Consider the following 15,749-nt stretch of genomic DNA (forward strand, 5'->3'; position numbering starts at 1 on the left):
GGGTTACAGTTATTGATTGTGATTCTTAAACAAAATGCTCTCACTGAAATGTGCAGAAGTTGATGCCAATGAACTCAGAACCAGGTTTAGTTCAATGCATTTTAGGATATGTATAATTGGATAATGATAATTAGAAATAGCCAAGAGATGTTGGCCTTTGTGTATAGATTAAATAAAGTATTTGCTAATATTATCTGTCTCAAGTTGCACGTGAAATACAGCCATGGGTAATGTATGAGAGAAAAATCATGGAGCTGTGTAGAGACATGTGAGAAAGGAGAGAATTATATAAGTAAGCAAGAACTGAAGTCTCTAACCAGAATATTAGATCAGTTGAAATTTCTTGATTGAATGAATGATTCTTGAATGAATTTGTTTATGGATAGCAGATATCCATATTTGACCAATCTTGGAATTTTGCATTGTTTGGCAAGGCATTCTGAGATTAGCTGCTCACTAATACTGCACCTCTGGGAATAAAAGTTACTTACCCTAGAATGTGTGATGCAAATGTGCACCCTGGATGATGCACATTATTCATTTCTGTAAATAGCCCTGACCCTCAGTGAAAGAGCTGTAGGCACCAGTACTTTACTTTAGTTTCAAAGGTCTTTTATTGTCACATGTGCCAATTAAAGTACAGTGATATGCAAATTACCATACAGCCATACGAAAAAAAAGCAACGAAACACACAACTACATAAAAGTTAACATAAACATCCACCACAGCGGATTCCTCACTGTGATGGAAGGCAAAAAAGTCCAATCTCCTTCCTCTTTATTCTCCCGCGGTCGGGGCAGTCGAACCATCCGTTGGGGCGATCGCAGCTCCTGCAGCTCCTGCAGCCAGCAATCGAAGCTCCTGCGTCGGGGCGATCGAAGCTGCTGCGGCTTGGAGTTCCCGGAGTTCTCTAACCAGAGACCGCGATCTCCGTGATATTAAAACAGCCACAGTTGGAGCTCCGAGAAGAAGGATGGGACAGACAGACTGTTGGAGTCAGCCATTACAGGCGCCACCCAGTAGTTTATTATTGCATGTAGTGAGGTACAGTGAAAAGCTTTGTTGCCAGCTCACCAGTCTGACCTCTATTATTTTGCTCAAAACATTCTCATGAGACATGGGCTGAATGTGAAAAATTGTATTTGTTGATTAGACAAAAGACAATAGGTGCAGGGGTAGGCCATTCGGCCCTTCGAGCCAGCACTGCCATTCAATGTGATCATGGCTGATCATTCACAATTAGTACCCCGTTCCTACCTTCTCCCCATACCCCCTGACTCCACTATCTTTAAGAGCTCTATCTAGCTCTCTTGAAAGCGTCCAGAGAATTGGCCTCCACTGCCTTCTGAGGCAGAGAATTCCACAGATTTCCAACTCTCTGACTGAAAAAGTTTTTCCTCATCCCCGTTCTAAATGGCCTATCCCCTATTCTTAAACTGTGGCCCCTGGTTCTGGACTCCCCCAACATTGGGAACATGTTTCCTGCCTCTAACGTGTCCAATCCCTTAATAATCTTATATGTTTCAATAAGATCCCCTCTCATTCGTCTAAATTCCATCGTATACAAGCCTAGTCGCTCCAGTCTTTCAACATACGACAGTCTCGCCATTCCGGGAATTAACCTAGTGAACCTACGCTGCACGCCCACAATAGCAAGAATATCCTTCCTCAAATCTGGAGACCAAAACTGCACACAGTACTCCAGGTGTGGTCTCACCAGGGCCCTGTAGAACTGCAGAAGGACCTCTTTGCTCCTATACTTAACTCCTCTTGTCATAAAGGCCAACATGCCATTAACTTTCTTCAAGGGTCTCGACCCGAAACGTCACCCATTCCTTCTCTCCCGAGATGCTGCCTGACCTGCTGAGTTACTCCAGCATTTTGTGAATAAATTAACTTTCTTCAGATTGATAGTCAGGATTAATGCATGGAGATAGTTTATAAGATTCCCTGCTTTTTTTCCTCTCTTCCCATGTCTGGGAGAAAGTAAAAGGAGATGGGATCGAAACAGGTAACATAGAAACACAGAAAATAGGTGCAGGAGTAGGCCATTAGGCCCTTCGAGCCAGCATTGCCATTTAATATGATCATGGCTGATCATCCAAAATCAATACCCCGTTCCGGCTTTTTCCCCATATACCTTGATTCCCTTAGAACTAAGAGCTAAATCTAACTCTCTTAAACATCCAGTGAATTGGCCTCAACTGCCTTCTGTGGCAGAGAATTCCACAGATTCACAACGCTCTGGATGAAAAAGTTTTTCCTCATCTCAGTCCTAAATGGCCTACCCCATATTCTTAAGCTGTGACCCCTGGTTCTGAACTCCCCCAACATCGGGAACATTTTTCCTGCATCTACACTGTTCAATCCTCTAAGAATTTAATATGTTTCTATAAGATCTCCTCTCATCCTTCTAAATTCCAGCGAATGCAAGCCCAGTCGACCCATTTATTCATCATACGTCAGTCCCGCCATTCCCGGGAATTAACCTGGTGAACTACGCAGCACTTCCTCGATAGGAATAATGTCCTTCCTCAGATTAGGAGACCAAAGTTGCCTTACTCCAGGTGCGGTCTCACCAGGGCCTTGTACAACTGCAGTAGGACCTCCTTGCTCCTAAACTCAAATCCTCTCGCAATAAAGGCTAACATTGGCTTTCATCATTGCCTGCTGTACCTGCATGCTTACTTTCAGTGACTGATGTACAAGCACAACCAGGTCTCGTTGCACCTCCCCGTCTCTTAATCTGACACCATTCAGATAATAATCTGCCTTCCTACTTCTTGCCACCCAAGTGGATAACCCCACATTTATCCACATTATACTGCACCTGCCATGCTTCTGCCCACTCACCCAACCTATCCAAGTCACCCTGCAGCCTCATTACTTTCTACTCGCAGCTCACATTGCCACCCAGCTTTGTATCATCCACAAACGTGGAGATGTTACATTTAATTCCCTCATCTAAATAGTTAATATATATTGTAAATGACTGGGGTCCCAGCACTGAGCAGTCCGGCATCCCACTAGTCACTGCCTACCATTCTGAAAAGGTCCCGTTAATTCCTATTTGCTTCCTGTCTGCCAGCCAGCCAGTTATTTATCCATGTCAATACCCTACCCCATGTGTTCTAATTTTGCACACTTATCTCTTGTGTGGGACCTTGTCAAAGGCTTTTTGAAAGTCCAGATACACCACATCCACTGGCTCTCCCTTATCCATTCTATTTGGTACATCCTCAAATAATTCCAAAATATTAGTCAAGCATGATTTTCCCTTCATACATCATTGTTGACTTTGGCCGATCCCGTCACTGGTTTCCAAATGCATTGCTATAACATATTTAATAATCGACTCCAACATCTTCCCTACTACCGATGTATGGCTAACTGGTCTATAATTACCTGTTTTCACTCTCCCTCCTTTCTTCAAAAGTGGTAACTTTGGGTACCCTCCAGTCTACAGGAACTGATCCAGAGTCGAGAGAACATTGAAAAATGATCACCAATGCATCCATGACTTCTCGGGCCACCTCCTTGAGTACTCTGGGATGCAGACCATCAGGCCCTGGGGATTTATCTGCCTTCAGTCCCAACAGTTTACCTGACACCATTTTCTGACTAATGTGGATTCCCTTCAGTTCCTCCCTCCCACTAGATCCTCGGTCCCCAAGTATTTCCTGGAGATTAACTCCTTATTGAAGATAGAACTAAAGTACTCCTTTAACTGTTCTGCCATGTCCTTGTTTCCCATTATAAATTTACCTGTCTCTGTAAGGGACCTACATTCGTCTTCACTAATCTTTTCCTTTTTACATCCCTAAAGAAACTTTTACAGTCAGTTTTTAATATTCGCCGCAAGCTTTCTTTCATGCTCTTTTTTCCCCCTCTTACTTAACCACTTTATCCTCCTCTGAGTTCTAAATTTCTCCCAGTCCTCTGGTTTGCCACTTCTTCTGGCCAATTTATATGCCTCTTCCTTGGCTTTAACACTATCCTTGACTTCTGTCGTCAGCCACGGTTGAGCTGCCTTCCCAGTTTTATTTTTTTGCCAGAAATGGATGATCAATTTCTGGAGTTCATCCACGCGGTTTTTAAATCTTTGCCATTGCATCTCCACTGTCAACTCTTTAAGTATGTCAACCCTTTAAGTATGTCAACCCTTTAAGTGAAGGGAGAACTAGTCCAGATGAAGGCAAGTTGTGCATTTTAATTTCCACTATTCTTTTATTTCAAAACATTTTGTATAACTAAGAGTATGTTTCTTTTTTACTCTTTTGAGCTCAAATGGAGATCTGGAGCAACTTAGTAAAATGTGGGAGCAGAATGGATCTAAGATTCCTCAGTGGAGCAGCCCTTGATTGTGGGAAATGAGAGGCTTTCCCTAATTTTTGTTGTGGGTGGTGAAGAAAACAATGACAGAATATAAGAGCAATCTTGCATATTATACAGCAAACAGCAGAAAACGATAAAAGGGTACAGGCAAAACAAAAAGCCATGTCATTCTGAATGCTGGAATTATATATCTGGGCAAGAGCAAAGACAGCAAGGCATAATCAGTGATTGGTGCTAGTTAACAAAAGATTAATCATAAATCAATAGTAGTTGGTTTACTGAATGCAGAGACTTGCATATTGCAACATTTAAAAAAAAATTTGCATTAATTTTTCCATGAACAGCCTCCTACCGTTCTGACAACCCCGTTAGGACAAGCAGCGGATCCCCCTGTGAGTAGGGTAGCTAATGCCCATTTTTTTAGTTCTGATGGATAAAAATGAATGTCAACCTCAGGAGTTGTTAACTTAGTAAGACTTGATGATCATGTGTTTATCATTTTGCAATGTTCTATTGACTCTGGATCTGTTCCTGTGGACTGGAGGGTTGCTAATATAACCCCACTTTTTTAAGAAAGGTGTGAGAGGAAAAAATGGGGAATTATAGACCAGTTAGCCTTACATCGGCAGTGGGGAAGTTGCTTGGTAAGCAGTGACAGGATCGGTCAAAGTCAGCATGGATTTATGAAGTGAAAATCATGCTTGACTATTCTTCTGGATTTTTTTGTGGATGTAACAAGTGGAATGGATAAGGGAGAGCCAGTGGATGTGGTGTATCTGGACTTTCAAAAAGCCTTTGACAAGGTCCCACACAAGAGATTAGTGTGCAAAATTAGAGCACATGGTATTGGGGGTATGGTATTGACATGGATAGAGAACTGGTTGGCAGACAGGAAGGAAAAAGTAGGAATTAACGGGTCCTTTTCAGAATGGCAGGCAAGGCTCAGTGCTGGGACCCCAGTTATTTACAATATATATATTAACTTTTTAGACGAGGGAATTAAATGTAACATCTCCAAATTTGGCAGGGGGTTGGGATACAGCATGGAGCTAGTATAGGGGGTGAGGAGAAGGAAAATATAGAGGAAAAAACTGGTCAGATTGGGAGGCAGAACAAGAATGCCCCAGCACAATGGGGTAGGGCAAGTCTGAACGGCATTTATTTTAATGCAAGGAGTATTGGAAGCAAGGGGGATGAATTGAAGGTGTTACTGAACACATGGGAGTACGACATTGTTGCCATTACGGAAACATGGTTGAAGGAAGGGCAGGACTGGCAGCTCAATATTCCAGGATATAGAATCTTCAGGAGAGACAGAGAGCAGGGAAAAAGGGGAGGGGGTGTTGCAGTATTAATCAAAGAATCTATTTCTGCTGTAAGAAGGGATGACATATTAGCGGGTTCCTCAAATGAGGCTATTTGGGTGGAATTGAGAAATAGAAAAGGGGCATGCACCTTACTGGGTGTATACTACAGACCCCCAAACAGTCAGAGGGAAATAGAAGAACATATTTGTAGGCAAATCTCGGGGGTGTGTGAAAACAACAGGGTAGTAATAGTAGGGGATTTCATCTTCCCGAATATTGATTGGGATAGCCAAAGTGTCAAGGGCCCTGAGGGTGCAGAGTTCCTAAGGGTCATCCAGGAGGGCTTTTTGAGCCAATATGTTGAAAGTCCAACAAGGGAGGGGGCGGTATTGGACTTAATCTTGGGAAATGAGGCCGGACAGGTGGCTGAAGTGTCAGTGGCAGAGCATTTTGGTGACAGTGATCACAATTCAGTGATATTTAAGGTGGTAATGGAAAAGGATAAAGAGGGACCAGAGGAAAGAGGAAAATTTCTAAATTGGGGCAAGGCCGATTTTAATCTGATAAGGCAGAAGTTGGCCTTGGTGGAGTGGGATCAGCTTCTCGTGGGGAGGACCGCATCAGAACAGTGGGAGTCATTCAAAGGAATAATTGAAAAAGTACAGAGGAAGCATGTTCCCCTAAAGTTCAAGGGTGGGACAAACAAGTCCAAAGAACCTTGGATGTCGAACGATATAGTAGGATTGATTCGAAAAAAAAGGGGGGCTTTTGGAAGGCATAAAGAACTTAAGGCACAAACATCATTAGAGGAATACAGAAGGTGTAGGGCGGTTCTTAAAAAAGAAATTAGGAGAGCAAAAAGGGGCCATGAGATAGCACTAGTGGGCAAAATAAAAGAAAATCCCAAAGTGTTCTATAAGTATATCAAGGGTAAGAGGATAACGAGGGAAAGAGTGGGGCCCATCAGGGACCATAGTGGAAAGCTGTGTGTGGAGCCAGAGGATGTAGGAGATGTTTTAAATGATTTTTTTTGCATCTGTTTTTACGAGGGAGGAGGGCGATGCAGACTTAGAAATGGAGCAGGAGGGTTGTGATGTTCTTGAGCATATTGCTATTGACAGGGAGGCGGTGCTGGAGGCTCTGGCAGGCTTAAAAGTGGATAAGTCTCCGGGCCCTGACGAGATGTATCCCAGGATGCTGAGAGAGGCAAGGGAGGAGATTGCGGGGGCTCTGGCATAAATTTTCAGAGCCTCTCTTGCAACAGGGGATGTACCGGAGGACTGGAGGATAGCTAATGTGGTGCCATTATTTAAAAAGGGCAGTAGGGATAAACCTGGGAACTACAGGCCGGTGAGTCTGACATCGGTGGTGGGGAAGCTGCTAGAAAAGATTCTGAGGGACAGAATCAGTCTTCACTTGGAGGAAGGTCGTGTCTGACTAACTTGATTGAATTTTTTGAAGGGGTGACCAAGGAGGTAGATGGGGGTAGTGCAGTGGATGTGGTATACATGGATTTCAGTAAGGCTTTTGACAAGGTCCCACACAGGAGACTAGTCAAGAAGGTAAGAGCCCATGGGATCCAGGGCACCTTGGCAAAATGGATAAAAAACTGGCTTAGTGACAGAAGGCAAAGGGTGATGGTAGAAGGGTGCTTCTGTGACTGGAGGCCGGTGTCCAGTGGGGTGCCGCAGGGATCGGTGTTGGATCCCTTACTGTTTGTAATCTACATAAATGATCTGGATGTCAACGTACAGGGCATGATCAGCAAGTTTGCAGATGACACAAAGGTGGGGGGGGGGGGGGGTGGTGAATAGCGAAGAAGGGATCTGCAAGCTGCAGGAAGATATAGATGAGATGGTCAGATGGGCGGAGCAGTGGCAGATGGAATTTAATCCTGAAAAGTGCGAGGTGATGCACTTTGGCAGAAATAACTTGGAGAGGGAGTACACCATGAATGGAAGGACCCTAGGGAAGACAGGGGTACAGAGGGACCTTGGAGTACAGGTACACAAGTCCTTGAAGGCAGCAGGACAGGTGGATAGGGTGGTTAAAAAGGCATATGGGTTACTGGCCTTCATTAGCCGGGGCATCGAATATAAAAGTAGGGGGGTAATGATGGAATTGTACAGAACACTGGTGAGGCCACAGCTGGAGTATTGTGTACAGTTCTGGTCACCACATTATAGAAAGGATGCGATAGCTTTGGAGAGGGTGCAGAGGAGATTCACCAGGATGCTGCCAGGGATGAAGGGCCTCGGCTATGAGGGGAGACTGGGCAGACTGGGGTTGTTTTACCTGGAGCGGAGAAGGCTGAGAGGGGACATGATCGAGGTGTACAAGATCATGAGGGGCATGGATAAGGTAGATGGCGGGGAACTTCTTCCACCGGTGGAAGGTTCAACAACGAGGGGACATAGATACAGGGTAAGGGGAGGGCGGTTTCGGGGGGATGTGAGAAAGAACTTTTTCACCCAGAGGGTGGTTGGAGTCTGGAACTCACTGCCTGGGGTGGTGGTGGAGGCGGGAACACTCACAACGTTTAAGAGGCATTTGGATGGGCACTTGAAATGCTACAACATTCAGGGCTACGGTCCAAATGCGGGAAAATGGGATTAAAATTAGACTGTGTTTAGTAACGGGCGGCGCGGACACGATGGGCCGAAGGGCCTCTTTCTGTGCTGTAGGACTCTATGACTCTATGGCACAAAGCTGGCTGGCAGTGTGAGCGAGGATGTTGTTATGAGGCTGCAGGGTGACTTGGATAGGGTGGGTGAGTGGGCAGATGCATGGCAGATGCAGTGTAATGGGGATGAATGTGAGATTATCCGCTTTGGTGGCAAGAACAAGAAGGCAGATTATTACCTGAATAATGTCAGATTATGAAAAGGGGAGGTGCAATGAGACCTGGGTGTGCTTGTACATCAGTCACTGAAAGTAAGCATGTAAGTACAGCAGGCAGTGAAGAAAGCAAATGGCATATTGGCCTTCATAGGGAGATGATTTTGAGTATAGGAGCAAGGAGTTCCTACTGCAGTTGTACAGGGCCCTGGTGAAACCACACCTGGAGTATTGTGTGTAGTTTTGGTCTCCTAATTTGAAGAAGGACATCAAGGGACATGGGGAAAAAGCAGGAACGGGGTACTGATTTTAGATGATCAGCCATGATCATAATGAATGGTGGTGCTGGCTCGAAGGGCTGAATGGCCTACTCCTGCACCTATTTTCTCTGTTTCTATCTAATCAGAAACAAGAGTAAAAATATTTTTCCTTGAATTGTTCAGTTGCATAATTATAAATGTCAATAAAATCTAGTTGAAGGACAAACTGTTTGTCCCACCATTTGTCATTGAGAGGATAGTGCAGTAAAAAATATCAATGATATCATTGATTGAAATCTGAGATTCAACGCTCTCCGCAATGCTCCTTTGGCATATTCTGCACTTTGGAAGCTTCCAGACTTCCTTGCCATATGATGGTAAGGCGCAAAGACTGGGCACATTCATCCTAACTTCATCAGTCTCATTATTTAAGGTGTACAGGAAATGAAGCATTAAAAAAAATGAAGGACTAAAGAACGCTAAGAGAATTGTCACCTGCCCCAGAGATGTTGCCTTACCCACTGCGTTACTCCAGCACTTTGTGTCCTTTGGATAATTCTCACATTTGTTTCCAGAGGTGTAGGGGGGTGTGGTCCACAATACAATACAATACAATATATCTTTATTGTCATTGTACAGGGGTACAACGAGATTGGGAATGCGCCTCCCATACGATGCAATAAATCAATTAGCTAATCAGTATTAATTTAAACAACCCAATGAAACAAATTAGAACAGTTTTAAAACAGAATAAAGTGCAAGTAGATATGTGCCGGTTCACTGTGCGATGTGACCATCCGGCTCAGCAGGACCGGTTCATAGCAGCTATGGCCCTAGGGATGAAACTGTTCCTGAGTCTGGAGGTGCGGGCGTAGAAGGCCTTGTATCGTCTGCCCGATGGTAGAAGTTCGAATAGACTGTAGCAGGGGTGTGAGGAGTCTTTGTGGATGCTGGTGGCTTTTCTGAGGCATCGTGTGTTGTAGATGCCCTCCAAGGCTGATAGCTGTGTTCCGATAGTCTTCTGAGCTCTATAGACTACCCGCTGAAGAGCTTTCCTCTCTGCCTCCGTGCAGCTGAGATACCACACAGGGATGCCATGTGTTAGGATGCTCTCTATGGTGCAGCGGTAGAAGGTCGTCAGCAGCTGTTGGGGTAGACCAGACTTTTTCAGTGTTCTTAGGTAGAACAGTCTTTGCTGCGCCTTCTTGACCAGCACAGCAGTGTTAGTGGACCATGTTAGGTCCTCCGAAATGTGAGTGCCCAGAAACTTGAAGCTGGACTTGAAAAGTACATACTTGCTTTGACTGCACAACTTATTGATTAGTTCTTAAATCCTTGGTGCAATTAATGACTGAAATTCAGAGTTTTAAACATAAACAGAGAACATTGGTGCAGGAGTTTTCTGACTAGTGTGGATTCCCTTCAGTTCCTCCCTCCCACTAGATCCTTGGTCCCCTAGTTTGCCATGATGAACTGACTGGTTTCTAAAGGTCTACAGACTTCAAGTTTTAAAACCATTGCGGTACAATATGCATTCTTTATTCTGCCATGACAAACTTTTTAAAACCTAAATTGGATTATAGAACAATGTTCCTACAATACAACCAAATTTATTGGACTTAAATTTGTACTTAAATAATATTACAATCCTAATAATTAAATTTAACCATTGGATTTCTGGGCGCAGGAATCCCTACATATGGCATATGTTGGAGATTGAGCGTTGCATTTTGTCTTTAGATTACCATGTGCATCCTGTTATACGTGCAGGTTTTATGTGCAGATTTATAGTATAATGAAATGCTTCAAGTTGACTCTCAAAATGTGGAGGAACAGAAAGGAGGAATGTTTGGGAGAATTTTAAAGGTGCAGAGCACCTGGTTACACAAGGAACTGCAGACGTTGGTTTACAGAGAAAGACACAAAGTGCTGGCGTAACGCTGCAGGTCAGGCACCATCTCTGGCGAGCATGGATAGGCGATGTTTTGGGTCGGGGAGTTAGGGAAAAGAATGAAAACTGTCAGGGCTTGATTGCAGAAGAGGTGGATGATTTGTTGCTCAGTCAGTGAGAGTGTATGAAACCACGAGATGCAAAATGCACCAAAGGCAGGAGATGGCTGCAAAGATTCACCTGTATCCACCTATCGCTTGTCAGACTTTGTCCTGCCCCCGCCTCTCTTCCAGCTTTCTCCCCACTTCTACAATCGGTGTGAAGTAGGGCCGGGACCTGAAATGTCCCGGCAGATGCTGCCTGACCTGCTTATTGACTCCAGCATTTAGTGTCGTTTTTCTCCTTTCTCATTCTGCTATTTGACCTTGGCCAAGTGTAAGTGATCTGATCTCGCTGTTTATCAGTGCTGCTCTTCAACAGAATGTCTTCATTTCCTGATCAAATTGGCACATTTGAAATTAAGAACTAAATGAAATGAGTTGAATGAATCCTTGTCAAGCAGCTTTATACGGTTGGCACCCCAGTGCGACTATTATCCTGCTCCCATCGCTTCGCTTTAAATCCTCTTTCAGTTCATATTGCATTGCTTCATCATACAAAGCTCATCTGTAACTTGCCAGAATCCGCTCTTGGAAGTTGGTGCATTGAATACCATCTGACGAGAGTTTCACCTCCCACAGTTTTTCTGTACTGATTGAGTTGATAACTGTAATCTCTCTCTTGAGCCTTTACATTGACCTCTGCTCGGGTACTCCAAAGTAAGTGGGAAAAATTGTCATTGTTTCTATGATTGTTATCCAGTGACTCCCGGAAAGATTTTGAAAGAGGATATCATTACTATTATTAATACAATGATTTAAAGTCAAATATACTCTTAGATGTTTGTTATTTAGGCTTCACTTGGATTCTAAGAGCGATACCAAAGGGATTCTGCTATCCTGGAAAGCTGCACATGAAAGTTTACTTTCAGAAGGGGGAAGAGTTTTTTTTTTTTTGTTGGTGCTATATCACTGTTCTTAGAGAGCATTTTTCTGTTTTAGCCCACCTAGACCAACCGTGCTGCAAGGCACTGTACGACTTTGAGCCAGAGAATGAAGGGGAACTCGGCTTCAAGGAAGGTGACACCATCACTTTGACCAATCAGATCGACGACAACTGGTATGAAGGGATGCTCCACGGCCAGTCGGGCTTCTTTCCGGTCAACTATGTGGATGTGCTGGTCCCGTTACCTCAGTGAACGTGCTGAACTGGACACCGAATGCAGATGTGGAGAGAAGGAGACTATCAACATTCCTGTACAATTTAAAACACTAGTCCACTTCCATGGGTTGTTTATCACAGTGCAGTGTTACATTTTGTGCAAAGCATCATCCTTTTTTTATTTTGAGTTGACGAATGTTTTTTTTCCGTGTTAACTTAAGGTGCAGCTCCATTTAGTCTGCATGTATTGCAGTATGGTTGTGCAAGATCAGCGTTTTGGTCATTGGATCCCTTTGTTGACCTGTCCAGTACTGGTAAAGTGAAAGGGCTAAAATTTGACGCTTACCTTTTAGATGAAGTGGCTGTGCTGGCGTTATTGTCCCTCGTATGGTAGTGGGTAAGATAATCCTCCACTGCTCACCAATAAGATAGTTTCTGTTGCATACTTTCTGCGGTGGAATCGTGTGACCTTATGTCATCAGCAACACATTAATTTTTAAAAGTGATTTTTTTAAAATTACTGCTTTTGTTCCCAACCACATTAAGATGGGGTTATATTGAAATAATTGGGTGGATCAGTGAGTCGGACACCAACCTCTCAGCTCTGGCATCTGGATACATATTCAGCACATACTGATGGGATGAAAGCTTTCTCTGTTTGCAGACTAAAAGGGTCCTAATTAAAATGAGCATAGCCAAGTTGAATCTAATTCGACAGCACTAAATTGGTGGTCTCATTCAGACAGGCTCGTAGGATGGCTGGGATGGGATTTGACAAATGTTGCATTGATACAATAGGTGGTACTGACTAGGAATTGGGCTCTTGGTGAAGTGAGGGGTAGAGTCAGTGTTTCACTCTTTTGTACCCAACGTTTGTGATTGAGGGTCTTTGAAATGGAAGATGTTACATCTTGTACACCTAGTAACATGCATGTAACGTTTTCAAGGAGTCTTAAGTCTGAACTTCCTTGGTTGTATTCCTTTATCTAACCCGCCACTGCATTCTACTGGTCCATGTTTACATTAACTACCCACTGTGGAAGACCCCGAGTTGAAGATGTGCATCAAAAAAGGACTTTTGTTCCTCTCTGTTTTACATTAGACTTTTTATGATAAAGCCCTGTCCGCTGGTTCGTGACAGGCACGCCTCTAGTTAGCAGGGCAATGTTATGGTTCTATACAAATTAATCAACAATTCCCCTATATTAGTGAGGGGAAATCTAGCTAAGATTCTTTCTCTTGAATGCTGTCCCATTGAATGAGATGAAGGACAAAACAGTATCACACTAGAAAGACTAGCTTACTCATTGTCTGCGATCAGGATTGAAGAATAGTTGGATGAAGTGTCCAAGGATACCTGATTATCATGGGAGCCCACATCAGCAGGAGTCAACAATTTGATAGGTGGAAAAATGGGAGTATTTTTCAAAATAGTTTAATCTATCTGTAAATTCACTTTTCTCAATGTTAGTTGAGATTGTTCAGTGTTATTAGGATGAGCCTCAGTAATTTCATTTGCATGTTTAGGGACTATTCCCAAATTGTAATGGGGTTGCAGTTGTTATTCAAAAGCTATAAATAATTAAACCAACTGGTTTATAAGTACATGTTTAAGTGTTTCTGTCAACCACTTTTATATAGAAGGCATCAATAATAAACAGGCATTGAAACCAATTGGCAACGAGCAACAGCTTGATCCTTCCACCTTCTAGCTTCTTAATGCTTTGCCTTCAGAGGTGGTCCTGCAGCATAAGTAAATAGCTGTAATATAAATGAACAGGAATATATGTATTTGACGATACAGGATGTACCTTTTTGAAGTGGTTTATTGCCTCTGTACACCTAATTACAGGTGGTAGAAATGTCCACCTACTTGACTGCCTCAGTGCTGGTTGCTCTGGCAGTCTTTTGATGCGTTTGCAGGTCGGTCGAACCTCAGCCCTGTTTTCTCTTCTCTTCTATCTTTGAACTAAAGTAGCCTACCTCCAAATTGCTGGACTGTTTGTTTAAAAAAAAAACCTTTCTTTGAGGTTGGAGGGTCCCTGCAACTAAAATGGCTAAAGTACATCAATAACCTTTGTACAATTTGCACATTCATAAACCTGGTGCTATGAATGCCACCTATTGGTGTCAGTGAAACAGATCTGGAATGGTCTCGGATCTGTAGTATAAGTGGGACACAATTCAGTCTTCTAGGGAAGTGTAGACTGAGTAAGATTGATCCTGTTGCACACTTTTCAACTTCCCTGAGCCCTCGTCCAGCTGCTGCTGCATCTGACTCCTCTATTTTGTTTTGGTTCAGAAAAGGCTATGCAAAGTAACAAGTTCAAATCCTAATTCTCGTCCTTCTTTCTCCTTTTGGCAAACGTGTAGATAACTGGAATGAACTTTTGTCTTCGGTGAGACTTGAATTGTCCCTATTATCATTTTTAATGTTTGTGACTTTTTGGCTTTCAGTGTTTAATGAGCAAATTTCAAGCTTTCAGTAACTAATTCCTATTTTCACCATCACGATGTTGATTGATGAACTGGTACAACACGTGCTGCATGTATCTGGGAGATATTATGCTGTAGCAATCCCATATTGACACTAGCTCCTTAACACTAATCATGATGTACCATGTAACTGTCTAGTACTTTTTGATAGTATTGTCAACTCATCGTGACATTTAGATTTTGACCGTACCAATACTAATGCTTTATGAATTTGATCTATCTTTTGATAATTATAAAAGCCATAGGCTATAACTCAAAATATGTATCTTTTTTACTGTTTAATCCTGCATGTAGATATATGTTTAGTACACTCAATAACTATGTATTGTTTTGTTTCAATTATGTAAAGAATAAATATAAAAGCAGGTGATACATGAGCTGGATTTCTATAAATCAACAATGGTGTTGTTTCTGAGGTTGTTGGAGTGGTTGCTTTAGACAGAAATCCAAATATGAAATGTATATTTGATATTAAATTACTTTGAAAGGAATTAAAACATAGTTTAGTTTGCATTGGGCTTTAGATAGCAGTATGTTTATCTCGGCGTCAAACAGTCCCACTCCAGGATGCAGATACTTCTGGTTGAGATTCTTTTGGATTACTAAATCTGCTAAAGGGCGCTGTGTTAAAAATGCTGACTACCAAAAAATATTAGAGAAAGATCAAGTCTTCTAATTCTGTTACACGTAAAGAAAGCCAACTTCTTCAAATTCATGGCCAGCAATTCCCCTCAACCAATAACACTAAAACATTGTAATTATCTCATTGCTGTTTATTTAATTTTTGTTATGTCTCTACAGTCATAAGTGATAGGAGCAGAATTGGGCCATTCGGCCCATCAAGTCTACTCCGCCTTTCAATCGTGGCTGATCAATCTCTCCGTCCTAACCCCATTCTCCTGGCTTCTCCCCATAACCTCTGACAATAGTTACTGCACCCCACGATATTTCTTCTGAAAAGCACTTTTAAGATGCGGTAATGTTTCAAGGAAATGCAAGCTCTCCCTTTAAAGACATTAGAATATTTGTCATGAGGCACAAATCACATACAAAATGGACAGGATGCTGTTTAAAACATAAGTAGTGTAAAATTGTCCAAGAGCTGTTTTACTGTAATGAATGAAAGTGGTTGGAGTGAATATAAATTGCAACAGCTGTTTCAGATTGGAGGCTCCAGTCCAGGGGGAAATCGGTCTTCTTGGTCTGATTACAGTGTTAAGAACCCACAAATTGCCCAGTTGTACAGTGCAATGAACTGGATTTGATAAGGGAACTCCAAGGTAAAGGAACCATTAGGAGGTAGTGACCATAATATGATAAGTTTTAATCTGCAATTTGAGAGGGAGAAGGTAAAACCAGAA

General features: G+C 42.7%; 1 protein-coding gene across 2 annotated transcripts in view; it reads left to right on the forward strand.

Annotated features, from left to right (window-relative positions):
• Nucleotides 1-14,820, forward strand: part of sh3gl1b (SH3-domain GRB2-like 1b) — a 77,956-nt gene extending 63,136 nt beyond the window's left edge. Inside the window, exons 9-10 of one of the 2 annotated variants that reach the window (XM_078424164.1) lie at nt 4,681-4,728; nt 11,733-14,820. In XM_078424164.1, coding sequence (XP_078280290.1) covers nt 4,681-4,728; nt 11,733-11,929 — 245 coding nt within the window. In that variant the 3' untranslated portion in view covers nt 11,930-14,820. The remainder of the gene's footprint in view (nt 1-4,680; nt 4,729-11,732) is intronic. The other variant, XM_078424165.1, reaches the window with a different exon arrangement.
• The last annotated feature ends 929 nt before the right edge of the window (nt 14,821-15,749 follow it).

This window comes from Rhinoraja longicauda, chromosome 28 (genome assembly GCF_053455715.1).
Source record: "Rhinoraja longicauda isolate Sanriku21f chromosome 28, sRhiLon1.1, whole genome shotgun sequence".
Lineage (NCBI taxonomy): Eukaryota > Metazoa > Chordata > Chondrichthyes > Rajiformes > Arhynchobatidae > Rhinoraja > Rhinoraja longicauda.